Raw genomic sequence first — 27,815 nt, forward strand, 5'->3', positions numbered from 1 at the left:
AAGGATTTCCCTCCCCCAGCTCTCTGTACAGAAAATAGAATTCCTGAAGTTCAAGTGAATTCAGGTAAGCAAGCATCCACGAGTGGTAACGCAGATTTAATACAGGTAACGCTGACGCCCGGGGCCGGCGACGCAGAGACCCGCAACCCACCCTAAAGAAAGCCTCCTCCCAGTCAGTCCGTCAGCCTCCCCCGGGCCCCGCCAAAAGGCGCCCCGAGCGGCACGCGGCGCTTTCCGTCCCATCGCCGCGGGAGGGGCGGCAGCGGCCTCTCTCTCCCCACCGAGCCCCTGACCCGACAGCCGCGCTCGGGCACGACACCCCCGGAGAGGCCTGGCCACAGGGTCACCCCTCACGGCAGCGACGGAGGGGGGCCTGCCCCCGGCGAGGCCTGCGGAGGGATGCCGCTCCCCGCACACCCCCCGTCCCCGGCGCCCCGGCTGGGCTCAGCGGCGCCCCCGACGGCCACCCAGCCCGTGCCCCCCCGTCCTCCCTCCCGGGGCACGAGGCGGAACCAACCGTTGGGCGAGGCCAGGAGGAGAAGGGAGGGGCCGCGGTCACGCGCCCCCCTCTCCCCCGCTCTCCATAGCAACCGCGGGGGCCACCTCGGCCGCTCGCAGCCCGCGCGCCCGCGCGCGCCCAATCCCCGCCGCCGCTTCCCCAGCTCGAGGCGCGCCTGCGCGCTTGAGAGCAGAGTGGCGGCGGGGCGGGGCGGGGCGGGGCGCGGCGGGGCGGGGCGGGGTTCCTCCCTCAGGGCCGGTCGGCGGGCTGCGGCGGGGAGCCGGCGGCGGGGGGAGGGTCGGGCACCGTGGGCTTCCCGGCGCAGGCGGGAGGAGCCGCGTCGGCGGGACGGTCTCCCCTGGCCGGCGGGAGTCGGTCGGAGACCTGTGTGGCCGATCCGCCGTTGAGGGTTTCTCCGGGGTTGGAGCTCACTGGCGCAGGCCCGTTCCCGAGCGCAGGTGGTAGTCAGGCTGAGTCCTTCTCGCTCTTTCCGCTCTGCGGTGTCCCCTTTGCAATTCCTGACAAAACGTAAGCGCTGCAGACGAGGCCTCTGCCTCGGTCTCCGGGCTCCTGTTAGGAGAATCTCATTCCCAAAGTATTGTACCAATTAGTCTTTACAGTCTGAAATTACATGAACTTTATTTATAGTTTGAAATCGTACTAGCTTTCTTAAGGAATATATATTTTACCTTGTATACTGCATAATCATGGTTAAGTCAGCATAACCGAAGGGCCCCAGCTCACTGCAAGGAGGAGGAGGACGGCCCCCACCTGGAACATAAGGACCTTTTGTTTCTTGGAATCTTAAAGCCATCCACAAAGGAGGAGGGATACTCCTGGACTACCAAGGTAACGCCAGCATCCCAGCCTCTCCAACACCTCTGTGAAGCCCTCCCATTATCTGGCATCACAGATAAGTCGCAAAACCAACTCCAGGGACACCTAGATCAAGAAGGAAGCAGGTGGACGATGGCACCACAGAATTATAGTTGTTTTTCAAAATAACGATATGTGTGTGTGTGTTAAGTAGTGAGTGATCAAACCGTGTTATATCTGAGCGCTTGAAGGGTATAAGAACCATGTGTAAAACTGTATTTGGTGTGCCCCGGTTTGAATGGGACACCTCATGTCTATGAATAAAGAATTCCTCTTGTAATTCTATACTGTGCATCCTAGCCTCTCTCCTTGGCAGCACAGGCCAGTTGCAAAATTTCCTGACGCTGGGGTCCCCTGCTGTGCTGTGCCACTTGCTCACAGAGGGCCCTACATGGCCATGGAACCTAATCTTTGTTTTTAGAAGATAATTCTGACCCGCGAGGGATTAACAGCGGCAAAGAGCCACAGACAGCTTGTAACAGACAGCATTTTCAGTGTTCCCAGCTGGGAATCATGCCTTGAGCACCCATTGCTGATGCACATACATGATCTTTTGGCTACCTAAAGGTATCCCCATCTGTCTGAGTGGCATGGTTCCCACAGTAAATTGATGGGCTCTTACCCTGGAGCATTTCCATGGATGAAATGGATGAAGAGTAATGCGGTGATCACCACCGACAGAGAAAACTCTTCTTTATTACTACTAACATTCTTCCTAAAACTTAATCATAGTATGATCATTCTGAAAAGAGAGTACCCAAAAAGTCAGCTTAGTGTTTAGGTGGATTTCAAGCTTTTGTCGAGACTTTTGGTCCTTGTCCTGATGTATTTTTCAGTGTCCACAGTCTTCTGTTACACAGGGCAATTGTTAACATTTCAAGCTAAAGTTTCTCTGACCTGTAAATGCATATTCTTAGCAGGAACTGGAGGTTGTCTAGAAAGAGAATGAAGCATGTTCCAGGTAAACCAGAAGACAGTGCTTCCTTAGGAACAACCTACACAAGTCCCTAGGAACGGGCAATGCTGTAAATAATAGACATATTAATTGGACTATTACAAAATGTGGGGAAGAGAATCACTGGAAAGGTTGTAATAAAAAACAGGCCTCCACCTCTTCCATGACAAATTTCACTTACAAATTTATGCCTATACGTAAAAGACATAATAAGCTGTGAAAACTTTTCACTGATTTGAAGAATAAATGTAAATGAGAAAAAAACCCAACAACCAAGGAATAGAAAGGAAACCAAGGACTTGGGAAATAAAATGGAAAGATAAAGAAAGAGTTATAATATAATCGAAGAATGTTATAATATAATCTTGTAGAATGAAAAAGAATCAGTCAATAATGTCATCTTCCTGTCAAATACCAGGTATTTGCATTTCTGTAGTGGTACACTGGTAATGGCCAGTCATTAGATCTGTAGTCTTGTCAGACAGATGTATTTTACTCTTTTCGACTCATGGATGTGCAGAGTAAACACAGGTTGTGGAACAAGGGCAGTAGTCTATTCTGGCTCAGTCATCAGCACAGCAGTTTCCATTTGTTAATATTTCTTTTGGGGAAGCACAGTGCAGGAAGAAAAGCAGGCAGTCATGTGCTGGACTTCCCAATTGAACTTGCAAAGGCTGGGACTATAGACGTTACCTGACACTTTTGCTAGAGTATCAAATGCACGTAGATAGATAATGAGTCTTTGTGGTGACTCCATTCTGAAGGAAAAAACATACCTAGGGGAAGAACTAACTTTGTGTGATATGGACTTCACGTAAAGTACAATATGGATGTATTACACAAAGATTATTAAAAGTCTGCAAAATCAGAAAAATACTCACATTCTTCAGTGCTGAATATTGCACAATAGTATAGAATTCCTCTTGGAGTTTCTGATGTCTGTGTTGTGTTGTTGTTGCTGTTTATAAATTACCACAGGAGCCACCAGCTGTCATCCTATAAATTTTATTGGCACTCTGTAAATACTAAATCAGCATGCTAAAATCAAGCCATGTGCAGTAACAGCTGATGCTCTGTTATGGAGAGCGCATGCAAGAGAGAGGCATGCACTGTGACTCCCATGATTCTTACTGCTTACAAGCCCCTTGCGTCATGAAACTGTTTTCCAGGATTCATTCTGAGCCCAACTGTGCCCCTTGATCGATGTGCAGAAGGCGTGCTGTCTGTGCACAGATAGCTCCTGGGTTGAGAAATCGGCTTCCTCAATGGTACGCATCTTCCTGGGTCCTTCTAAATTGTGCAGTTTGTTACTGCCACTTCTTCTCTGCGGCACCATTGCATTGCTCACTTCCTTGTAAACCTTACTGACATATATAGGAGACACTTGTTAACTCTAGAATGGGAGCAAAATTCTTCATGTCATGAAGATCCGTGTCACGAAAATGGAGGTCTCTGTTAATGACATGCTGTGCTGGAACAAAACCTGTCCTGGCCCAAAAGTTTTGTCAGTCACAATGTCACGTACTGAGGATGAGGCAATAGACGTTAAAGTAAAGGCAGATGTCTCTCAGGGTCCATTTTCTCTCTGACCTGATGGCCAGAAAAATCAAAGGCAACATAAGTTTTCTGATCTGTCTGCCTCAGCCGTAGGGATGGTGAAATCTCCTGATCCCCCAGCCCAGATAGGTTACATGGGAGCTAAGCTAGACCAGGCAGTAGTCTAACCGAGGGAGTTAATTTCCATCCAAGGCACTTCAATGGTGCGAGAAGCTCTGCTCAGATAAAGTCCAGCTGCAGGTGTCCTAGCATTAGCTCTTCTAACGCCTCTCTCCCTCCAGGAGTTGCTGTCTGAAGTCCAGGCAGGGTGGCAGACTGCTTGAATGCTTCTGTATCTGTTCCGGTGTGAGGAGCTTGAACCAGCTTCAGCAGAGGGTTAAGCTGAGATACCACCTTGTTCAGAAGGGCAGCTTAGGTACACGCATGCTCTGTTTGAACACCTTGACTGCAGGCTGCAGCCACCAGCAGAACATCAGACTAAATGGCTGGTAATAGCGGTACCCTAAGCCAGCAAAACGAAAATGCCTCAGAAGAGGCCTTAGAGAAATATAAGTCTGGGCCTGACTTTTCTTATTATTATTCATTTTAGCTTTTGGTCCATTTTTGTTTTTCAAGTTGAAGTGCATTTTGCTGGCGCCATGGAGCACAAGGCACTGCAAACAGTTCTCAGTGTGGACAATTAACATTTTTATCAATGTTCTTGCAGTGGGCCAACTACAGAGTCTTCTCATCCCCATTCTGTCAGGGAGAGATTTCAGGGGAGCTGATGTTGGTGGCTGCATACCAGATATTCAAGGAGTTAGGTTTAGCAAAACAGCAAATGCAAAATACTTACGGTTCGCTATCAATGCTTCCTGTTTCCACTGGCAAGCTGCCTGATGGAGGACCTGAGGTAGCCTCAACCCCACACCTCTTCACATGCACCATCCTGCGCAGCACGTGCTCCTAGATATGATGTGATTATGCAGCTGTAGGGACTGCCGGGGAGCTTCTCTCTGAGTAGGGAATCCCATCATCTTGCTATTGCAGCAAGGAGAAAGTACATTTAGGAGAAAGTACCACAAGAGATTTCACCACCTGTCAGTAAAACATGATAAAGCGTGTTAGCTGACAGCCATGAGGTCTGCTGTGAATATTTCATAAATGGTGAACAAAGTACCACGCACATTATGAAGTACCGAGGGTAACTTCAGAGACTTTTCCCTGGACTATATGGTTGCACAGAATTTGATACAAATTTGATGTAGTTACAGGCATTAAAGCCAGTTGCATAAAATCCTTATTTAAGGGAATAGCCTGTACTGAAGATTTATTTTGCTTAAGCAATTAGAATAAACATCACTTCTCTTTGATTATTTTCAAGGTAAAGCACACCCATTTGGAAAAGAGGCATTACGTCAAATAAAATGGGAGAAGGGATTGAGCTGAATTTTCAGAGAGCTCTGCAACTATGGCTCGATCTTGTTCATGTAAGAAAGGTTTATACAAGGAGTGCTCTGAAATAGAAGAGATCACATTAACAGCACTTCCATTGTAAGCATAGTTACACTGGAAAAGCTTTCATTACAGAAAGCATGCACCTCTGAATGGGCACAGCTAAATTCAAGTCATGCAGGTTTGCTGCTGTAACAGCATTACTACTGGAAGCATCCATATAGTGATACAGATCACGCCCCTCACCTTTCTGACCCACATCATTACACTAGTAGCGGCCATCATAGTTGTGCCAAGAGAAAGCAAAACCCTGTTAGCCCCTGGGCACAACAGTCCTAATACAGACTTTTTAAAGGCTGGGAGATCTGATCCAATTAACACATTCTTGATTTTGCAGAATACTGTGCTAATTACATGCAACCAGTCATTGCTAGGTTAATTAAACATTCATCCAAAAAACCTACAGCACTAATCTAATTAGCAATTACTACAGCTGTCATTACCTCTTTTCACCTACTTTTAAGCTGTGCAAATTCACACTAAGAATCTGGTGCTGCAAACTCCTTACATGAATAGCTTTCTTTGACTGCAACAATGCTTCAGCACACAGAAGGACCTTTAAAAATTAGTCTGAATACTTTACAGTCCACAATACAACTTCAGTTCTGCCATCCTTATGTGCAAAAGTCACAGTTTAGCAGTCAGTCATGTCAAAATCACAAGACTGGAAGATTTTTCTTCTTAATTGACTTGTGATCTTACTGGGAGTGTATGTAGGTCCTAACTTCAAGTGGTTGTCTGCAAGTATCAAACCTAAACCATACCTGCATTTCAGAAAAAAAGCAAATGCAGACAAACGTTCTTATATATTCACACAGCTTTAAAACATCAGTGGTTAGAAGCCTCAGAAGATTTAGCTTTTTCAGATTAAAAAATAAAGTTGGAAATAAAGAGAAAAAAGTTGGGAACTTTGACGCTTTGTGTGCTTTTCTTCCTTAGGCTTGATTAAAAATGAACACTACTCATCATCCACAATAACTCACAAAGATTTGATAAGGTGCTGGTAAGGCGGGGAATTGTTTCTTAGCTTTTCCACTTGCATACAGCATGCTTTAACAAAACACCAGTCATTAGGGCTGATTGTGCAATTGGACATGCCCCGTGAAGAGGAATCTCTACTGGAAAAAGCATGAGCCATAAAGAATTACTTTGTTCTCTGAAACTATACGGTTGCTAGCTGGCTCTACTTTGCCTGTTAGAAAACATTTTCTTTCTTTGTTCATAACCTGAGTCCATTCATGCTGAATGCAGCCTAACATGTTGAAGATAAATTTCTGAATCTGGGTGCTAGTTCATTGCACTAGCATCCTGAGAATATCAATCAGCATTATAAAGCTAGAATAAATATTAAGTTAAAATAAGTATTTGCTTTATTGCATTCAATACAAGGATGATAAGACCTTGACAGCTTGTTACTTGGAATGACATTATATATCCTGCCATAATATCCAAACAGCCATACACAGTTTGCACATCAGTCCTTAGTGTAAAGGGATAGAGAGGAGGCTTTGTTCAGTTTTAGTAAACAATTTTTATTATTTAAAAACAGGTTTATATATAATGAAAGATAACTATATACTAATCTTCAGTTGGCTCACTGCAAGTGACCTGCAGAAGCACTCAGCTATTGCAGCAGTTCAGATCCAGTATCCGAATACCATTCAGATGCAATTTTCAGTAAATATTAAACATGGGCCTTGCACTCCAAAGCCATGCTGAACGTATTTTTTGACAGGGTATTAAGACACTTGGGATCACAGTGCAGTTCAAATACAAGGAATCATTTACCCAACCCTGGAATTGACCAGCTGTATCAATACTGATTTCCAATACCCCCCAAAAGAGCAGTGGATAGTTTAACAAGGGCCCAGGTCTGAGAGTTTGGCAATAGCAGCAGAGCAGATTCCCAGAGCACTGAAGGAGCTGGGTTAGAAATAGGCTGAAGTCTAGTTGCTGGAAGCTGATGACTGTCTGGTGTGCCAGGTCTGCAAAACAAATCCAGGGAGAAGCAGCTGGAGAGAGCAGAGAAGCCAGCAGTTCGGCTAATAGCCACTGGTGCTGTGCTGGCTAGCACTAGACTCAGACCTTTCCTAGCAGAGGGTTTTCTCGGCTGTTCCTATAAAGCTATACAGGTATTGACATGCTAATAAAATCCTTCTGCAGATTTTCTGTCATACAAATGCCTTTCTGCTTTAGTTTAGGTGTTGAGAACATTACTTAAACTTTATCTTGGAGTCACTGACAATGTTATAATTCATCAAACTGAAAACATGCATTGTCTTTCCACAGTGAATTTAAATAATAATAATCATTCATTTGTGATGTTTTTTGTGGAAGTATGCATTTTTTTCTATTTTTTTTCTCCTTCTACTATGTAAGACTTTCAGTTAAAAAATGTGCAGAGCAAATGCAGGTGTGTAGAAGGAGAGTAAGTGGTTTCTATGGCAAAATATCCTTTGCAACCACAAAGTGTGTAAATTGTGAGGTATATTAGTTTTCAATGGGAACTGAACTCCAGCTGGGAGCAATCAGAATGACCTTAACTAGTCACAGCTTTCTATCTGCCTTATGTCTATTTATATTTTACACTCTCCAGCTACTATCTTGATGTAAAAGTAGACCTGTTTTTGCAAGGAAGAGACTAAAGCTGCATCTGTGTTGCCAATACAGCTATATTGGCAGTCCCTGCAAGCCAAGGAAATGTAAACCAGCCAATACATTAGGTTTTTGCACAGATAAATCATGCTAGCTCTTTAGCTGTTGTTTACTAACATCCTAGAAACAATGATAGGAAAGGTGGAAAATTTTTTAAAGGTTTCCCTTGTTAAAGTAAGAACTCTACACATAAGTCCAGCATTTCTTTAACAGCTGCAGGGAAACATCTGTTACATTTTAGGTAAAATTATTGTTGAAGCAGAGAAGCAGTTCAAGTAGAAAGTCTACATCTTTAATATTTTTGTGTGCCAGTGTGATGAAAGCTTTATTTGTTGGGTTTTTTTCAGTGGCAAATCCTTATGATCAAGCAGTTAAGAGGTACTTTGCACAGGTTAATTGTGCTCATGTACATTTGCATGCAAGTCTGACAGTAGAGATCCAATCGCAGGGTCTTTAATCTTCGGAGTCTCACATTTACACTCTTCTACAATCATGACTTCTTTGACCACTAGCACAGAACTGGTGCAGTTGAGATCCAGGCGCTTCATGGAGAACTTGCTGGGCAAGCAATGAGAACAAAAGGTATAAAGACGATCTTCTGGACCAGGAACATGAAAGGAACTACATTTTCCAAAACACAGATTATTCTGTACCATCACCTTCTCACAGCTCTCATGAGTAACAACCTGAAACAGAAAGCAGTTTGAAGTTTCTGGTACATGAATGGCCCATGGACTTTGCTAGAAGGCATGAAGGCAAAAAACCCAAACCACCAAAATACTGTATTTTTTCTTCTCAGAACAATGACTTTAAACAAGTTTATTTTTTATGTCAAGCAAGTGGTAAAACATAAGTGCTTTAAAAAGCAAACTTTAGCACTCCTATGGGCAATTCTTAGATTGAATAATGAAGGCAAAACCTGCTTCAATCAGAGCCTTTGTGAGCTGAAAATCAGATAGGTGGGTTTGTCACGTTTACCTTTTAATTGCTCTTTCATTTCTACATTTCTGACATGGTTAAGCAGTCTTACCCACTTAGCAGGACTTAAAACATCATTTTGGCCTGACATTCTTTTATATAAACCACAAGCTAGGCTCAACTGTAACCTTGAAGATTTGTCTCCATGTGGAAGAGGCATAATGTTCCTTAGAAGGTTTTTTTAATGAAAATCCTAAAAGTGCAACAGAAGTTCTGTAATCTCTTGGTTTACAAGAATAACAATTCCTTGTATCAGGAGCACCTATGTGAACTCCCAAGCCATAAAAAGCTAGACTGGACTTAGCACTTTTATATTGGCATAACTGCAGCCATCCTGGAGAAACCTTGCCATATTACATGGCACAAAAAGTAAAATGGTACAAGTCTCTAGGCCACACCTATATTTCCATATGTCCGCCAGTGAAATAAATTTAGTGAGAGGTGTGAAAACACACCATCCTTGACAGACTGTGATTACAGAAACACTGAGAATACATGTTACCTTACGAGGAATACAGCACTTTTATCTATACTATTCGCTTGTCTTGATTTTATGATATGACACAATGGCTTTTTCTGTGCATGGGACAATTTAGCAGTTCTCCAGCATTCTTAGCACAGAATTAGATGTATGCATCAGTCTTCCAATTAGTACAGCAGAAAGGAATCCTTGCTTAGCTGTAAGAAAGCAACCAGCTTCTCCTGTAAATACTTGCCCTGGGACTCCTTGTATATGTGCATCTGTGTATATGTGTATACATATATATATATATAAAGGTGATTCATGTATACAAGCTATTTACATGTATATTCATTGAATAGATGATTACTCACTACTGCCCTGCTTGATCAGGCTAGGTCAGAGCATCTTTACATAAAAAGAATAAATAACTCTCTGAAAATTGAATGTGTGGCTTTCCAGTGCTGCAGTTTAGCAGTTTGCCTCATCAGACTAAAGCTTTTTCAGCCTTTTTAGCTGTGTTTTTCAGCCACATATTGTGTGTGAGTGTTCTGAAGCAACCCTATGACTTAGCAAATGAAATAACCCATGTGTCTTTAGTTGCTGATTACAAGAAGCAGGGGAAAATACACATTTATTGATCTTGGACACCTGTTCTTACCTGGGAAAAAGGCAGGGTTCTGCAGTTTTCTTGGTGCATTTCATTGGTCTTGATTGGCAGGACAACCTCTTCAGACGCAGAATTTTTCTTTAACATGAAGTGGTCCCAAAATTTCTTGGCATCTTTTCTATAGGGAGGTTCAGCCTCCCTCTTGCTGGAATAGTGGGATGGTGAGAAGTTTTCCACAGGAGAGATCTCTCTGGGTGCTGCCCAGGTTCTCAGGTCTTGGTCTGCATGGAGTTCTGCATTGGGAAGGATGAATCTGGACATCTTTTTCTCCTCTTGCTTCTCACTTTCGGATGCCGTCTGAGGAATTGCTACGAAAAAGCTTGGTTCTCCCAGTGTTTCCTCAACACCTACTGGGTTTTCCCCTACCAGCTCATGAAAACGCTGACTTCCAAGCAGATTTTTGTTCAGATAGAAAAGGTGCTGAAATGGCCTTCTGCTTTTTCTTTGCGGTGAATCTCCCTGTGGCTCTGTGGCTCCAAGACATGAGAGCACTAGCAGCTGAAGGAGAAGCAGTGGCATGATCCTGTAAAGTGCAGCCCTGTAGACCTGCTGCTATTGCAGTAAACGTAGTGTGCTAGCTTTATACGAGAGCCTGGTGTCAATTTATGGCTGCTGTCCGTGTGCAGAGGAGACGGGGGCTCAGGGAGACCCTGGTGTGCCTAATTGCATTCATTTACTGTAGATTACAATTATGATAGGGGAGTTTGTGCTAAGGAAACTCTGCTTTCAATCTGGATTATGTGTATTAGAAGTTCCTATCTAAAATCTAGTAACCCAGGATGGTGTGGGGGACAGAAGGAGTCAACAGGAAGAGATGTTTGGATAAGCTGTCTAGTTTAGGCCTAGGAATTAAGGAAACATTTAGGGTTGTGTATTAGCATGTTCAATGTGGTCTTCGTTGTTTATTTTGACTTACCATTCCACAAAGCCAGAGACTGTCAAAACAGGGAGTGTTATTTCATCACAACAGGAAAAGGCAAGCTGATTAAAGTTTGCTAAAACATGAAGCTGGATCTGGAGACGTCAAATTGGACCATGTTTTCAAAAGCTGAGCTAATTTTGGTCTCTCAGATTTGGGATACGACCCAAGGCCTGCAGCAGCAGCACTGCAAACTAGCAGACTGGTGCTCACACACCTGGAGTAATCTGGCAGAGAGCACTGGCCCTTGATTCACCTCCTTCACAGCAAGTTTGCAGCTGCTGGAGTGCAGACGTATCTCTAGCCCAGAATAAAAGGTCCCAGGGTGAAGAAACTCTGCACCCCAGATTCTCAAAGATTAACTAACACTGCTACAGCCTGTTCAGGCATCAAAGCTACTACAGACATCCTATAAAGTTGGTAAACAAAATGAGGATTTAAGCAAAACATGTTAGAGCTGACATATTTTATAGTTCTAGACATCAGTGTCTCAATAGAAATATCTAAAGACTGCTAGACCCTAAACTGCAGGCATCTTTTGTAAAATTATCATGCCGTGCAACATGTGAGAAAAAAATAATCTGATAGAACATCATACAGAGGAAAGTGTTGGGAGAAGGAAGAGATATTTTCAATAAACATTGCAAACATTGATCCTAATCTGAAAATACCGTAAGGAAATTCTGCTTCAGATAATTTGCCACTTAGGTACTCTAATCTCTAGACACTCCTGTTTCTACCAGAAAGCATGTATTAATAGGCTCTTAAGTTTGTAGCTAATCTGTTCACTATTCTTGTAAACTTAGGTGGTCTGTACTAGATGTATGGAGTTATTTGACTTTCATTTCCAGGGAATTACTTTATTGCCTGATAACTGAAGTAAACTAATTGCCTAGCAACAGCCTTGTGAGGCACTGACTTACAACTTTAGCACAAAGCTGGTGGAGATCTAGAGCTTTTCCATACTGCATAATTCACTTAAGTTAAAATTTGTTGTGATCCTGAGACAGAAGAGGGGGAACTCCAGCAAGAATGGGGTTCACACACCAACATTAGAGTGTATTTGTGCCTTGACCTCGGTGGGATGATCTCATTGAGGGAAGCACAGCCGTCAAGCACAAGCTTTATTGCTTTGTAATTTCAGCCGAAAGCAACTTAATTCTGCCACTGGTTTTGTGGCTTCCTGAAGTCTCAGGTGTGCCCTGGGAGGGCAGATTCTCCCACAATTATCATTAATGAAATCAGAAAATATTGGCATCTGCAACAAGAACTGCTGTGATGGGTGTGTGCAAAAAGTCCTTGCATCATATTTACACAAGCATGTGCAGCATTAAGGTGGAGCAATAATGAGTCAATTTGATGGTAGATAATTAAGTAGCCTAGAAGTGCAGTTCGAATCCTCACATCCTATCTTTATTGGCCAACGAGTTGAACTGAAGCAGTTGACCTTTGGAACTAAAATTCTTTGTATCTGGTTTGTGTTGGTAGCAGTCATTCAAAATTATTCAGCAAAGATAAGGGTATTACATTTTGAGTTTTCCTTCTTTTTTTCCTCTTCATTTTAGTTGCTTAGATTGTTACAAGACACGGGTGATACTCAGATCTATGTATTGTATTATACTGACACAGAATGGTCTGAAAGACATTTGGCAATGTCTTTCAAACATAAGATTTGATTGTTTGAAGCAACATACATTTTTGCAGCTCTTTGCTTCAGAATTTAAAAATACAAATCTAACTAAAACAATTTAAAGATGATTCTGTCTGGATTATAACAACACAACAGAAGTGTTCTTTCTGTTTCCTTTTGTCTGTTTCAGCTATTTTTCAGTTCCTTTGCCAGGAAGTGCCTTTTCTCTAAGTCTAGACCAGTGGTATACCAGCTCTTTCTCTTTAAAAGTTCCAGCTGTGGTCTTGATCCTGTAATGTCTGTATTCAACTTTATCCATATAAGCAAAATGGCATTAAATTACTCAAAAGAATGTTTACAAAATTGAAAACTCAATGCCTGAAAGGCCCAATTTACCTCCCCTCAAAGCCTCCTTAAAAAATCCCACCACCTTCAAGGTAAAAGAAAAAAGGCTTTTAAGTCTCAGTTAAATTTTACCCCAGCCTGCCCTGAAAGAAAAAAAAAGGTATGTGTATGTCTACAGGTGTATTTTGCCCTTCTTATCTGATGTGCCTGAGGCATGGTTTGGTGCCCAGGTAGCATGTGAGTTTCTGCTGGAGGGTTCCTTTCTTTGTAGCAAGAGTATGAGCAATATCATTTTATTACTGCTGTTTACAGAGGGTTCTTTCTGCAGTTCTTCATAAAGAATAAATCATGTTGCAAGCAGCAAATATGGTACAAATGATTTAAGGATGTCTCTGTCAATGCACAGATAAAAATTAAGTAAATGGTAGTACTGGAACGATTGGGCTGTCCAGACCCTTCTGTCTAAACTAAACTGGTCTGGGTTATTGGTGCAGTGCAAATATTAACAAGGAGTGTATAAAAACCTTAGTATTGGCATATATGTATAGATGTTAAGCTGCTAGTGTTACATTTGCAGTGCAGTGGCACTGGAAAAAAACTGTTCAAGGTCAGGATCCATTCATGGTACGTACTGTTCTACCCTGTAACATGCAGCAGGACTGCCTTAGAGGGCTTCAGATGTAAAAGCACAAAATACTATTTACAGAAGCGTAGGAAAGAAGACTGAAGCAAAGCCATGTCAGCAAGTCACTCCGCAAGCCAATCTGCAACCCAAAGGCAGAAAACAGAGCTCTCTTCTCCTCTAGGTCAAGCCAGTTCTAGTTCATGGGGTTTTTTGGATGGCTTTAGCTAAGATCTGCTGAGAGCCAAAAGCAGCATGCCAGCTCTGATTCTGCGAGGCCAGTCTAATACTGTTCCTTCATGTCTATGACAGTAAGCTGTGGCAGCTTTCCAAGAGACAAAGTTGGTAAGATACAGGACCTGGTACATCACAGTTTGTTCTATATTTACATACTGTCTAAACCTGTTCTGGAGTCAGCTGCCTGTATAACCATGCACAGGTAGTAGTAGATCTATCCTCAGCCCCTCAGCTCAGCCAGGAGCCTGCCTGCATTATGGGAAGGCATCCCAGCACGGACAGCGAGTTTGGAGAATCATTCTGAAGTTAAAAATAGTAAGTATTTATAACTCTCTTTGAGGTGACATCAACTGCATAGGCTAATAATTGACAACAGAGATTGGACTGGGCACATAATCATTATGTTCCAAATACAGCTAATCTCAGATTTCTACAAAAAGCAGTGCTGTATCTTTTATAAAAACTTGTTTTCCTGCCTGATTACCCTTTCATATAAGCATAGCACATGTTTTCACTGTATTTTGGTTGTTAAATCTTGTGGCTAAATGTAGCAGTGTCTTTCAAGCAGGCTTTGATTTGCCTTCATAGTAGCAATTTATTCGGGACATTCTGTTTTCACTAGAAATAGTCACTGTGAATGTTTGCCCATCCTTTTAAAACTGTCAGGTCTATAGATGACAAGTGCTATGCAAATGCAAAGTATTATTCATTTGTTTCAGAGCCGGAGTTTATTCAGTCATTATGGACATAAACTGAGTAATTAGTTACACTGCCAGTTGATGCCTAAAAATAATTCTTAGGCAGTGCTTGAATTACTTGCCTTCTGTTGAGCTAAATAGTGTCATCATAGCATGATTGATGATTAAATCATTAAAATGGATTTTATATATTACAGCCCAATTCAACATCCTGTCATTTTCAAAACATATCCTATGTAGACAAACTTGTATCCAGATATATCTTCTACAGAACCCATATGAAGACCTCAGAACTAATGAAATAGCACTATGCAGTTTATTCTCCAATTATTGTACTTACCAAAGGAAGCCATCTGTGGTCTTTGTTTTACTGAGCTTCAGGGAAACAGATCACATACAGGCCTCACGGGAAAGTTATAATTACAAAGCCAGAAGGCTTTTTACAAGGTATGATAGGAAAGAACAGACAATAAATCTGTTTAGTTTTGTACCTTCAACCTTAGATACTGTACATCATGAATTCCTCCCTTTGCTATTCAGTTTCAAGTCCTCTGTTGCAGTTTCTTCACTCATTTATACCCTTCTGTTCACATTTCTCTGTTTCTTTTATCTGTGTTGTAGCCACAGAACTGAGAACAGTCTTAAGTTTGAAACTGCTGCCAAAATGTAGATGCTCACACTTGAAAATGTTCGCGTGTGTGTCCAGCAGGGCTAGGATAGGTGTCCTTTTATGTGCATTGGCAGATGTTCTCATGGCTGTAGGTATGTACACGTGATGCACTGGGTGGTTTTCTCGCTACTATAATTGTCAGGCTGGTAGATTTTGGACAGGTGTCTACCTCCTGAAGCATCTCCTGAATGGTACTGGCACGTATGTACTGCCTACTTGAGAATGTACTCAATTCCAAACCCAGCCTGAGGAGCTATGTTGGGTATGTGCTTGATTGCTGCAGGTTGTTAAGCTGTAGGAGAGTGAGCCAGGGCAGAAAGATTCTGGTCAAAGAGACATTTCAGTCTTCAGCAAGACACATGGTTCTCAGATTGCTGTGAATAATTTCAGAGAACAGTGGTGATTCACTGAAGAGTTTGACAACACCAAGAAAATATTTGTAACGTAATCCAAGGAAGAAGATGCAGATAAGGTTTCTTTTGTTAAAGTAAAAATATGTTTAGACTTACCTGAAAATTTCATCTGCGTGAATAAAATTATATTCTTTTGCTTCTTTTGCTTATATCCAGTACTTCAGATACCAGATTCCTATTCATTAGGACTACTTCTAACTGAAAACAATACATTATCTCAATGCTATAAAAATAAACAAACAAACACTATTGTGTTCTTGTCTTCTAACCTTATACTGCTTATGTACTGATGTAGAGGATGGTAGTTAAGCAATGGAATTAGAGTAGCAGAGTTCTCCATATTACAAGCAGCATAGCTTCTTAAAGGGTAATGAGAGGAGAACTGACATCTGTATCTCTTCTGTGAAGATGGCTGAGGTTACTGAGGGACAGTGACTGTTTTTTTACATTCTCCTTTAAATCAAGAATCATATTAAAACTCAATTTTATGGACTGACAGTCTTTCTTGAATTCATCTTTCCTCTTGTATATTTGCTTGCAGATCTCTAACTATTCTTAAATTTACTTCTCAAAATAAACAGCATTTTCTCCTTTAAAAATGGTTTGTTCATGATACAGAGGTCCTTATAGTATTAATTCAGGAACAGGCTCATGCAGAAGAAGAAACAGAATTCAGAAACAGCAGGGAGTAAATAATAGGTATATTATGCTTAACTGTAAGTGCGCTTCTATTATGCCCAACACTATTGTTTTTATCACTAGTAAAAAGCTTTTGTGAGATTATGAACCTGAAGAAATACGTATTCACCAAAATATGTTTCAGTTTTGTATTAACACACATTACAAAGTTAAACATAACAATATAGATAGCGTTCTGAATACAAGAATTACAATAGCACCAGTCTTGTGATGAAAATAATGTAGAATCACAGTATTCACTGAATTATATATATAATTCTCTCAAAGCTATTTTTATAATTTTAGAGTAGGTGAATAAAGACTTGAAGGCATTCAGTAAGTTTCAGTGTGTACAAAAGAGATCTGGAAAACTTTTCTGATTTTTTTCAGATTAAAAACTTGATCTCTGAGAAGTTAATAACAATACAAATGTTTTAGAATATTTTGGTTTGGAAGAAGTGCTCCTGTGGCCAGTTGCCTATCCATTTTTTTCATAACCATTGTCTTTGAGTCTACTTCTTTGTCAAATTTGTTTTAAATTGGCCAACAGATTTAAAGGATACTTGACAAGGACAGAAGGTGGTTAAAAGCAACAGGTACACAACAAGCTCATGTTGCCCATTCCTTCATAGAAATCTAGGCTAACCACTGGGTTCTTTTAACTGAACTGTTGTGTCTTGCTTCTGTTACTCTTAAAAGGTATGTAGATAGTTCTGATGAAATAAATCCTTTGTTTATCCAGAAAGTGTGGCATCCATAGGTGAATGCTCCTTGTTCTTACTTTCAGTATCTTGAAATTCCCCTGCTGATGCTGATCCTCTGAAGACTGATTTCCCCCTGAGTTTACTCAGAGTCTAATTCAAAAGTATTGAAGACTGGAGAAATTCCCAGTGCCTTCTCAGGATTTTAGGCCCTTCCAACAACTTTCTATGGCAACAGAAAAACTGATTTATTTGTGTTTTCCCTGATTTGAGTGTGTCATATTTTTAAACTCTAGTATTCCAATAAAAGCTGTAAAAATCTATGAAAAAATACTTCATTTTTAAGGACAGAAAAATTAAAATTGATGAATAAATTTTTGGTAGAGTTCATTGTATTGAAAAACAATTCATCAGCCTTTCAGGGCAGAAATATCCTTGCACTGCAATGTAAGAATTTTAGTTTCATTAGTGTATTGTACTAGATCTAATGAAACCAGTAAACACATACAGTTTGAACAACAGCCTGTTGTGTACTGAAATCCTCATACTCTTCAATCACTTTAAAGTAGTTCAAATGAAATACAGAAAAGGGAAATTCGCCCTTCTTCTCACAAAAGCAAACCTCTGAGATCACTGTTGTCTCAGACTAGGCATGAGTCATTGATTAGTTACTGATTAAGTAACAAGCACCTTGGTCAAAATTCCCTCTCTGTTGATGTCATTCATTTATTAAATAATTAGGAGAGGTATTTAAATAATCTTGACAGGCTTTACCAAGATAGCACCAGTAAACTCAGTAGTTTATATAAAAAGAAGGCCCTAAAGAAATAAAAGTTTATGTTTATGTCTAACCAAGCTCTCTGAGTCAATTTTCCCTGGAATTCCAGAACACAAGAGATCCCAAGACTGCTTTTTTTAGATCCTAATTTTTTTGCAGTGAGAACTATCAGAAATAAAAGCAGGTCTAGATAGGTACTTAGGGGTACTAGGTTTGGGCAATTCTTGAAACAATTAGCCTATCTATGTTGCTCTAGTAAACTCCTAAAGCAGAAGTGTTAGTGTCTAGCAAAAGTCTCTAGAAGCTTGGCATAGGGATTACCATGACAAAAAACCAGAAATCCTGGAAATATTTTCGTCTGTATCTGTTGATACCAACAATAAGGGTGAGGAGGTTCTGTCCACAGTATTTTTCCTCTAATTTTGTAATGTGCTTGTGCTTGTCTGCAAAGTTCTTTCACAGGCAAGGAGGAAGGATAAGTAACCCATGCATGCCAAAGGCATAGAGGAGGGCTAAATAATCCCTGAAACAGTGTCCCTCAGTGCAGAGAGGAGAGGTGATTCTGCTGCATCTGTCCTTGGCAGGACTGCAAAACTGCTGTGAGCAACCCTAGGAGTTTTTGCACCTCTGGCGCAGATAGTGTACAGATGCAATTCATCCAGAGGCTGCCTGAATAGACAAGCTGATAGGGGGCAAGGGGAGGATCAACTGCTGGCAGCAGGCAGGCAGATGGGAGGGATGAGAGTTCGTAAGGTACAGGGCAAATTCACCCTACTCAGTGCCACACCAACTGTCACGCACTCATCATGGGCAGAGGGAGGGCTTGAGAGGAGCTTTAATTTTTTTTTTTTTTTTTTAGGAAACTTATGACTTGTTTCTTCTTTTAATTTTAAGGCAGGCAGTAAGAAGGTCCTAAAGGAAGTTTTTTGACAGGTCAAATATAAATTTGCTGTAATGTTATGAAATAGTAACACTGAAAATGCATATATTTAAACTAAGTTAAAACTAAGTTATGGGCAGCTGTTTTTCCCTATTAAATGCTGATTTTTAAGCCCTTCTCAGAACTAAATCTGGATTTCTAATTATTATTTTTAAAAACCTCAAATCCCTAATAAGGACTTAGATTAATACTTTTCAAAAGCCATAGCTGCTTTAGTACAAAATACATTTCACGATTACATTGGTTTATACACACATATAAATCCTATTGATGTTCATGTATCACTGAATAGCCCAAGATAATATTCTAGGATTAAGCTTCAGTATTAATTTTTTTGTGTAAATCATCCTTTGATATAGCGTCAGATTTACAGAGGTCCCATTATTTAATTACACTAAAAATTACAGTACCATCCTGCAACTCCAAAAAAACATTGAACAATTTTGGTTAGGAATGTGAAACAACAGGCAGCTCTGTGTGATTAGGATCTGAAGCTGGCCTTGGGAGGTAGAAAAAGAAAGAAATACAAGGCTTTGCTCCTGTTGGTACTCTGTCACCAAATCCTGTCATTGGTATTTTTCTAAGATATTGTACTAGGGTATCCATGAAAAAAGCCTCACTCTCCTGACATAATGTCCCATCCCTCCCCTCATCACCCAAGAGAACCTGTTTTTAGCCAGCAGAATCTGCCCTCATTTCCACCCCAAACAGCCTTCCTCTTTTTGTGACTGCAGGGTAAAACTGCAGGATTTATTGCAACAAATTAAAGCAACAGCCAATTCACAACCCTTCCTTAAGAGCGAAGCAAATCAACTAATGTGCTACTTTCTTCTTGTTAAAAAAAAAAAAAAAAGAAGGTATTTTTACACAGAAATGTGATGACAGCCTTCAGGCTCTTTGGTGTAAAAATGCATACAAGTAAGTGACAGATCAAAGTCTTTGGGGAGAGTTCAAAACCTTGACCTGGACTTAATCTTTGCAACTGACCTGTACTCCTTGGTTAGAGTCCAATGCATCTGCACTTCTGGCAGCATATAAAATAAACCTTGCTGGTAATTAGGACAGTTTTCTACCTGCACACCCTCACATGTCTGCAGATAAATAAAACTGAAACAACATGAATGTCCACATGCTTTCACAGGGATCCTCCATTCCTTACAGCTTTCTTGAACATATATAGCTGTTCCGTTTGACCTTCCTGCAGTCAGTTGCTTGCCATTTTCCTCGCTTCTGCACCAATACACAATTTCTTCCTCTCTTTGGAAAGTGGTAGGAGCCTCTTCTCCAATTCATGTAGGTTACAGGTTCTCCTCCATTCCACTCCCAATGTCCAGGATTGACTTGGTCATTCAAGCCTGTGTGAAATCAGTAAGACCGAATCAGTGATGTTTATCACCTCCGGAGTGTGATGCCAACAGAAGCATGTTGTTCTATACCTTTGTTAAAAAATGCATACAATATTGTGCTGAGAGAAAAAACCCATCTGGAAGAATACAAGGAAAACACAATTTAATATTTCATAAGGCCATCTGAATCACAATTATTGCCATCTGAATAAGGGAAAATACACTTTTCCACATTATCGCCTATTTAAAATGTTTTCTCTCTTTCCATCTACTGTATGTCTATCACCTCCCAGGTTTCTTTTTTTGATACCTAAGATGCCAAGCAGAATGTTGTATTCAAGTCTGGGCAGCCTCAGATGTTTTCAGATTCCTTCTGAAAATAAAATCCTGCAGATCTTTGTAGACTTTGTTTACACTGTTGAAATTAACAGTTGTAAAATTAGGTTGTGTTAATTAATACAGTTGAAAACATGTCTTTTCACTTAGCTTCTGACCAACATGGGTGGCATACTTTCAGATGTGATGTGTCTTCTTAGCTAGAAGAGACCAAGATCAGAAAATTGACACAATGGTCTTGTAGTCTTTATTCTTATCAGAGGAGTTTGTTTCTCTCAGGTTAACAATCATGATACCATATAACATGATCCCAAACTGACTGTAGTTTTTAAAGTTAATTTAGTATAGCTAGTAAATCCATCTCAGAAAATTACTAAGCACTGAAAATTGCACTTCATAATTGGAAAAAAGAACCTAAAATGTGGACAGTATAGCAGAAACAAGAAGGGCTAAAAGAAAACAATAGCACTAGTCCGTGAGCTAAGGCAGTCATTCACATAAAAGGATCAGGAGGTACAGAGAAGGCTCATCTGAAGGCTCATTTCTCATTAAATGAAAGGTGCATAATAAGAAATAGCTAAACCTAAAATGATATGATGAAATCTTTAGCTGATCATCTAATTAATTCACGAGATTTCTGATAAAAGATGACACCATTAAATTAGATGTAACATAAATAATTAATTAAAGTAAAGCTAAAAAAAAAAAAGAGAAATTGGAGATAAATAAAGTAACAGTCAAAAGAAAGGTGAGATAAACAAAAGAGGAGGCGCTCCACCAGAACTTATTTTACCAGCTTGTATTAAAATGGAAAAGGGTTGAAGGCAAAAGCTATCCAGCAATAGGAACATGATAAACTCTTCTTTTTGATAAAGACTTATAAAATTAGCCAGGTAAATTATGGCTTTCATTTTAGGCCTTGCTCTGAAATAATAAAACCAGCAGAAAGTTGAGGACAATGCAATGTTTGAAAACTGGGCTGGAGCTGCTGCAGCAGTTTCTGCTTTCCAAGGTGCACAGGAACTGTAATCCTCAGAGGGGACAGAGAGCTGATGTACTTGCCTATCCAAAAGGGCTTCCTCCCACTGAAGTCCCACAGCCACTGCATGTGTTGTTCATTAGCCACGCTTGCTAGACTCCCCAGGTATCTAGACTCAAGGAGAGAGGACAGAGTAATTAGGATTCCACAGAGTGACAGACAGCTCCCATCGACTTATCAACAAGGGGCACTGATTCTAGTATAAAGCATATAAATAGCCTTTCACAGGAAAACCACTACTTCCTGGCATGAAGAAATAATTACATGGAGATAAAGTCTTAAATTACTGGATTACTTGGAGTGGAAGCAAAGTCTTAGTCTGATTTTTCTAACAGAAAAATTAAATCAGCTGGGCAACTGAAATAAATGTATACAGGAAATGTGTACCTCATACTCACAGACTGTGTTTTAACCATTGACAAAATCATTGCTACATTCTTTTCTTTAAAATAATAATCTGCCTGCACTAAAATCTAAGCCACTGAAAGACACAGCTCACCCAGTTAGTAGCAGAGCAGACTATATCTTTTAAAAATTGTGTTCTGACAAAGCTAAAGCTTTGAATAACGGAGTTAAAATCTTGGCCACGTTTCAAAACAGATCCAAGTGCATGTAATTTAGGGGTCTGGCTTAAAGTAGTAGTGTGGTTCTGAGAGGTAGTGTTGGGTTGTCTGCAATCACGACGCATTTAGTTCAGATTGGAGAGCAGTTGTGGTGTGTATTAACCAGACTATTTCAGAATGAATCCAATGCATAAGCTCTGCTCTGTGTTTGTACTTAAAGTATACCAACCCCAAAGGAGGACTTGCAAACCCTAGCCACTGAGGGCCTTGCCACAATGAAGTCTTCCAACTAGTACCAAGCATGTAAGCACCAGCACGCTGCTCTTAAGCCATTTAGAGATCAGGCTAAATCCTGAAGCATTAAGAGTCAAATGGCATCCTTCACCTTTGCCAGGAACTGTCAGCCATCAGTGGCTCCACTTTCTTATTTTTCTTTTTGCCTGCCTTGATATTCTGTCACCTTTTTACCTGTCACACCTGCTGTTGCCTTCCCTCTGATGCTGAGCCTCTGTCATTTCTCTTGTCCCATATTTCTGACTGCCAGTCAGCCTAACAGTGATGCCAACCCTTTCAGCCTCCCAGAAGATCCCAGGTGATGCTTGATAGGGCCTAAGCAAACAACACTGCTCATCAAAACATGTTTTAGGAGAGCCAAAAACTTTTCTAGCAGCAGAATAAGTCAATGGCATTACGAGGATTTTGCTAATTTCATGGCTGTTGCCAGATAATGGAGACTGGAGATCAGTACTGCTCCAGAGGAGTTAAAGACTGTCTTCTTTTAAAAGCTGGGACAACAACCAGACCTCAAGAGTGGCACAGCAGACTTGAATCCACTATGGAGACCATGAACAGATCTTTGGGTGTGAGCCCACTGCCAAGCCTGCTGCCCAGTTAGAGACCCATGCCTGGAGCTCCATTCCTGTTTGCTGCCTTGTATCTCTTCTAACAGTACTGATCCTGTGTATGCCATATAATGCCACACAAGATAGGGAGGCAGGCAAATTTTACATCAGGAGGAATTCAAAATAGTAGGCCACGATATTCTACACAGTCCCTACTGCACAAAATCTGGACCATTCCTTAATCTGGACACGCAGGGGCATGGTGTGGAACAAATTCATTGTAATGCTGATGGGATGCTCCTGCTGCAAATGCCTCCTCCATTACGCCTGCAGTCAACCAAAGCAGCAGGGGATTCACCCTCTGCTCGGCTTTGCACGGTGGGTCTGCCAAGGCCTGCAGGATAGCTGAGTGTTAGCCCTCACAGCCTGCGTAATCATGGCTGCCCTAGACCAAGCACCGCACAGTAACGTAGGTCCCATCAAGGGCCCCCCAAGTTCAGGGTCCGGCAGAGAACAAAGTGTAAAGGATCTCGTTGACATCTGTGTACACTCTCCTCAGGTGGAGGTGTGGCAGGTTGGCCTCAGAGCCTTTGATCATGGCTTTACAAATGGCAGACTCTCCCAGCACAAAGTGGTCGGCAACTGTCTGGTGGGGGACAGGATTGTGCACCCGCCTATGGCAGAGGCTCCCAAAACTTCACCCAGTGAAGCTCCCAACAGAGACTTTGACTGTGCCTCTCATCATGGTAGAGTTTCATGCATGGTGTTGGTGCCTGTATGTCCCAAGGGTGACATGATTCCACACTTCTGGGCCCATCTACCAGGCGTGAAATCTCCAGTGAAGCGGGAACAAAGCTGTTAACACTGATAAAAGCTCTTGGAAAATTTTGTACTCTGTCTTCTTCCTCAGACAAAAAGTCCAGGTGAGCAGGCTCAGTTAATTCAGGGTGTCCTTGCAGGGTAACTGATCCAGCAGCAGGATGCCATTCCCCCTCACTGACAGTGGTTGGCCACTGACCAAACTTGGGGCTAAGAAGAGATTTGGGCAGCAGTCTCTGTGATATCACTACTAGCTGATCAAGAACAAAAATAGGGTATTTTATCTGGCTTCTGCTTAAGGACAACCAAAGCCCTGGAACTAAGTCATTTACTTTAAGTAAGCATAGCTTACTGCTGTTGTTCCAATTGTTTTAGAAAATGTGAATAAAAAGCATCAATGTGTATCAGTAAATGCTATATCGTTTCTGACATACAAGGGTGGTCTGAGCAAGAACAGTTTCAGACAAGTACCAGGGGCAGACTGCAGCACTGTGAAGGGAAAGCACTGCAATAATTATAATGTTATCTAATCTTTTCTCCATAGGAGTGCTTTTTAAATACAGCCTGAGAAACACACGTGACTGAAGAGAGAACAACCATTCCAATTGTTACAACTAGTCAGGGGTTTTGATGTATTGTAGGGAAATGAGTCCTGAAGGAACATACCGCTTATGATAATATTACTAACTGAGCCTCTAGGCAGGAAATGACAAGATAATGTTATTTACGGAGTTATGTAAATCTAACACTTCCTAATTTGAGTTACTTTAGAGAAGGGGTCATAATGCCTTACTGAAAGGAAAAAAAACCCCAAAACCAAACAAACCACACAGCACTGATTTCTCTGATAAATAAGTCCATTTGAAATCATTCTTCTGTGCTTTAAAATTTTTGCTATCAAGTCAAAAGCGTACGTCATCTTAGAGAAGCTGCCCAAATTAAGAAAATATTTTGACTAGCCAGTATTCAATATTTTGAAGTATTATATGCAAAACAGCACAAAGACTTTGCTGATTTTACATTAAATTATCCAATACATTTAAAGGAGCTTTGTACCATTCTGATAAATTTAACTTCAGCAAAAGCACACTTTACTAGCTATGAAGGTCTCCGCAGCACAGGAGGACATTTAATTTGAACTGCTGTAGTAAATCCATGTCCTATATGGATAGTGAAGTCAGGGGATTGACTGAGACACTCTGCTTATCCCAGGCTTTTGTTTGATCACCTAGAGAGTAATCCTGGTGCCTTCAAATAGGTGTCTAGTGTTGCTTACAATGCCTTGTGGTATTCAAAACATTCAGATGAAGCTGGCAGACATGATGCAGAGCTTACAGGAGCCCTGCATTTCCAGAGTGGCAGTTGAAAGTCAGACAAGATACACTGAGCCTTTGAAATGACTGTAGCTAAATCCCTATGCTGGAGTCACTAGAAATAATATAAGTTAAATCATTCTTTTACAGAACAAGCACAGCATTAGGAGAGGAGGGCAGCAGGGTCCATCCTGCTTTGCAGTAGGCAACACTGAGCCATCATGAAGGGTCTAACCTATTACTTTAGATGTGGTTCTGGCTGTGATTCCCAAGGACTGAGGCCACATGCTGCTAATATACAAACACCAAACAAAACAGCCGCTGCCTTACAAAGCTGGCAGTAAAAGATCTGAAATCAGACCATATTTAAGCTCTAACGAAATGTTCAACTTCAAGAAGATGAAGGTATAATATGACTAACAAAGCAAAAGATGCAACTGTGGGTTTTGTCTATACAGTGAAGAGTCCCTTCAACAACAGCCATGAAACCATCTCACATGTGAGTGAGCCCTGCTGCACTGACCCTTGAGGAGAACATGTTCTTAAGGGATAAACAAGAACTGTAACATAAATCACCAAAATTGCTGCTAAATCAGGCTGCTGTGGGATCACTCAGCCGTAATATCCCCCAGATGCTTCTCTTCATGTTGCCAAGGGCCTCTTCATGCATACAAAACAAAGCTAGAGAAAGGAGTTCTTAAACTACCTTTATCTCCAATGTGTTGGAGAAGGGTTAGATGTGGTGCAAGACTTTCACAGCAATTAGCTGATATTTTTTGCACCCACATTATCACTGTGGCATACAGCAACTTATGTCAAGACAAGTACATTTTTGTGTCTGCTTCTACCCCTACACATGGAAACTGAAAAAATGGTTGGTATGCCAACAAATGGATGCAATGTATTTCAAAGCTCATTAGAAGCCCAAATAGGTTTGCATAAGGCCACATGCATATAGTTATGTCCAGACAATAATTGCTTCAGCAATAAATTGACATCATTGCTTTGATGGAAGAGAATCATAAAATCATAGAATACCAGGGTGGAAGGGACCTCAAAGATCATCTGGTTCAACCTTTCTTAGCAAAAGCACGGTCTAGACAAGATGGCCCAGCAGACTGTCCAGCAGAATCTTTAAAGTGTCCAATGTTGGGGAATCCAACACTTCCCTGGGGAGATTATTCCAATGGCTGATTGTTCACATTGTGAAAAATTTTCCTCTTGTGCCCAGTCAGAATCTCCCCAGGAGTAACTTGTACCCATTACCCCTCATCTTTTCCATGTGACTCCTTGTAAAAAGGAAGTCTCCATCTTCTTTGTAGTCATCCTTTAAATACTGGAATATGGTGATAGGATTTCCCCTAAGCCTTCTTTTCTCAAGGCTGAAGAAACCCAGTTCTCCCAGCCTTTCCTCATATGGCTGGCTTCCCAGTCCTTTGACCGTCTTTGTGGCCCTTCTCTGGACCCTCTCCAGCCTGTCCACATCTTTTTTGTATAGCTTGGTCTCAAGTCCATCATCTCAGAATAACAGTGTTTTCTCTAAGAGGTTAGGAGGTTGGTTAGTTGGAGGCTGTTACTGAAACAACTTTAACAATGCTTGTGCTTTTTTCCTGTTCTGTATAACAGAAAAAGTCTAGGAAGAAAATTGAATATAAGTTTAAATTAATGCCATTTTTGTAGTAATGAAAATGATTCTTATTTTTCAGTGAAATTGGCTGATTTACTGAAAGTCAATTCTAATCTTTTCATTTAATGTCTCATGTTTGTTTGATCTATTAAAAAACTGAGGATAGAGGTCCATGCTGATTTTATTTGCTTATTGGAAATGTCAGCTATATAAATGTCAACAGTAGGAGTATTAATAACAGAAATACCACAACTGGTGGTGGTGGTGATTGTTGGGGGGGGGCACCTGGGCAAAAGCACAAAATAAAATGTATTAAGCTATCTTCTTGTACCACTTTTAAGTGTGTGCTTGGGGTTGTACTTTTGTAAATCAGTTCCAGATGGAGACCAGTAGCACTCCATTTACCAGGATAAAGCTACTTTATTCTGTGATAGTCTGGCATTAACTGAATCATCACTGACCTATGATTTATTTGCTTGCTGATTCAGTGATATGCCTTGACTTTTTGTGTAGGTGTTTAACTCTGTCATTAATTTACTGTTATTCAGTTTAACATCTACATTGCGCACTATAACCTTCAGCAAGAAGTTACCAACCACAAATAATATGGGTCACCAGGAGCACACTCTTTTAGGAAATGGGGAACACCTCCCAGCAGAGTGACATACGTTCCCAAGGGATCAATTGAATGCTGAAGCTTTCAGAAAAAAATATTAGAATACTCACAACTTACATATTTGTTTGGATAAGTAACAAAATAAAAGCAGGTGATAGAAAACCATTTCAGGAGCTGAAATTTTAAGTAAGCAAATTAACAATGTGAAATTTGTGGTAAGCTCACAAGAGCAGGTAGCATTTACATTCTAGTAAAAAATAACTTCCATCAGCTGGGAGGTATTAGAACCAAGACTTTCCTTTTGCATATTACCAAGACAACATAACCTCACACAACTGAATGGAATGAATCAAGGTTTATTATGCATGCTTGTCCACATTTCATGTTTCCTGCATGTCCTTCAACCACTTATGGAATAAATTCTCTTTCTTCCATCTCCAACTCTTCCCTGTTTCAACTTTCATTTCATGGAGTAATGGAGAGGTCTGTTAAAGCCCCTTCTATTGCTCAGCTTGGTCTTCAACCTAGTGCTCACATTC

The 27,815-nt window shown here is 41.0% G+C and overlaps 3 protein-coding genes across 10 annotated transcripts in view; all 3 read right to left on the reverse strand.

Moving 5' to 3' along the window:
- The window catches only part of ZDHHC21 (zDHHC palmitoyltransferase 21), a 53,256-nt gene extending 37,213 nt beyond the window's left edge, over positions 1–16,043 (reverse strand). For 2 of the 7 annotated variants that reach the window (XM_075020685.1, XM_075020684.1), the window contains exons 1-2: positions 14,936–16,040; positions 4,723–4,964 (exon numbers count right to left, since the gene is read on the reverse strand). The gene's annotated coding sequence lies outside the window, so the exon portion shown is untranslated. Of the gene's footprint in view, positions 1–517; positions 1,210–4,722; positions 4,965–14,935 lie in introns of those variants that run through there. The other 5 variants (XM_075020688.1, XM_075020687.1, XM_075020683.1 and 2 more) reach the window with 4 other exon arrangements.
- CER1 (cerberus 1, DAN family BMP antagonist) lies at positions 6,889–12,627 on the reverse strand. The gene is made up of 2 exons (XM_075020689.1): positions 10,136–12,627; positions 6,889–8,722 (listed from the first exon to the last, which is right to left on the reverse strand). Exons 1-2 carry the CDS (start codon positions 10,661–10,663, stop codon positions 8,429–8,431), a joined length of 822 nt encoding a protein of 273 aa, XP_074876790.1. The 5' UTR covers positions 10,664–12,627; the 3' UTR covers positions 6,889–8,428.
- Positions 16,044–16,340: 297 nt separating the features above from the next.
- Positions 16,341–27,815, reverse strand: part of FREM1 (FRAS1 related extracellular matrix 1) — a 96,545-nt gene continuing 85,070 nt past the window's right edge. The window contains exons 40-41 of one of the 2 annotated variants that reach the window (XM_075020664.1): positions 21,520–21,605; positions 16,341–20,130 (exon numbers count right to left, since the gene is read on the reverse strand). In XM_075020664.1, the coding sequence (XP_074876765.1) occupies positions 19,931–20,130; positions 21,520–21,605 (286 nt within the window). In that variant the 3' untranslated portion in view covers positions 16,341–19,930. The remainder of the gene's footprint in view (positions 20,131–21,519; positions 21,606–27,815) is intronic. The other variant, XM_075020666.1, reaches the window with a different exon arrangement.

The sequence above is a fragment of the Buteo buteo genome, chromosome Z (genome assembly GCF_964188355.1).
Source record: "Buteo buteo chromosome Z, bButBut1.hap1.1, whole genome shotgun sequence".
NCBI lineage: Eukaryota > Metazoa > Chordata > Aves > Accipitriformes > Accipitridae > Buteo > Buteo buteo.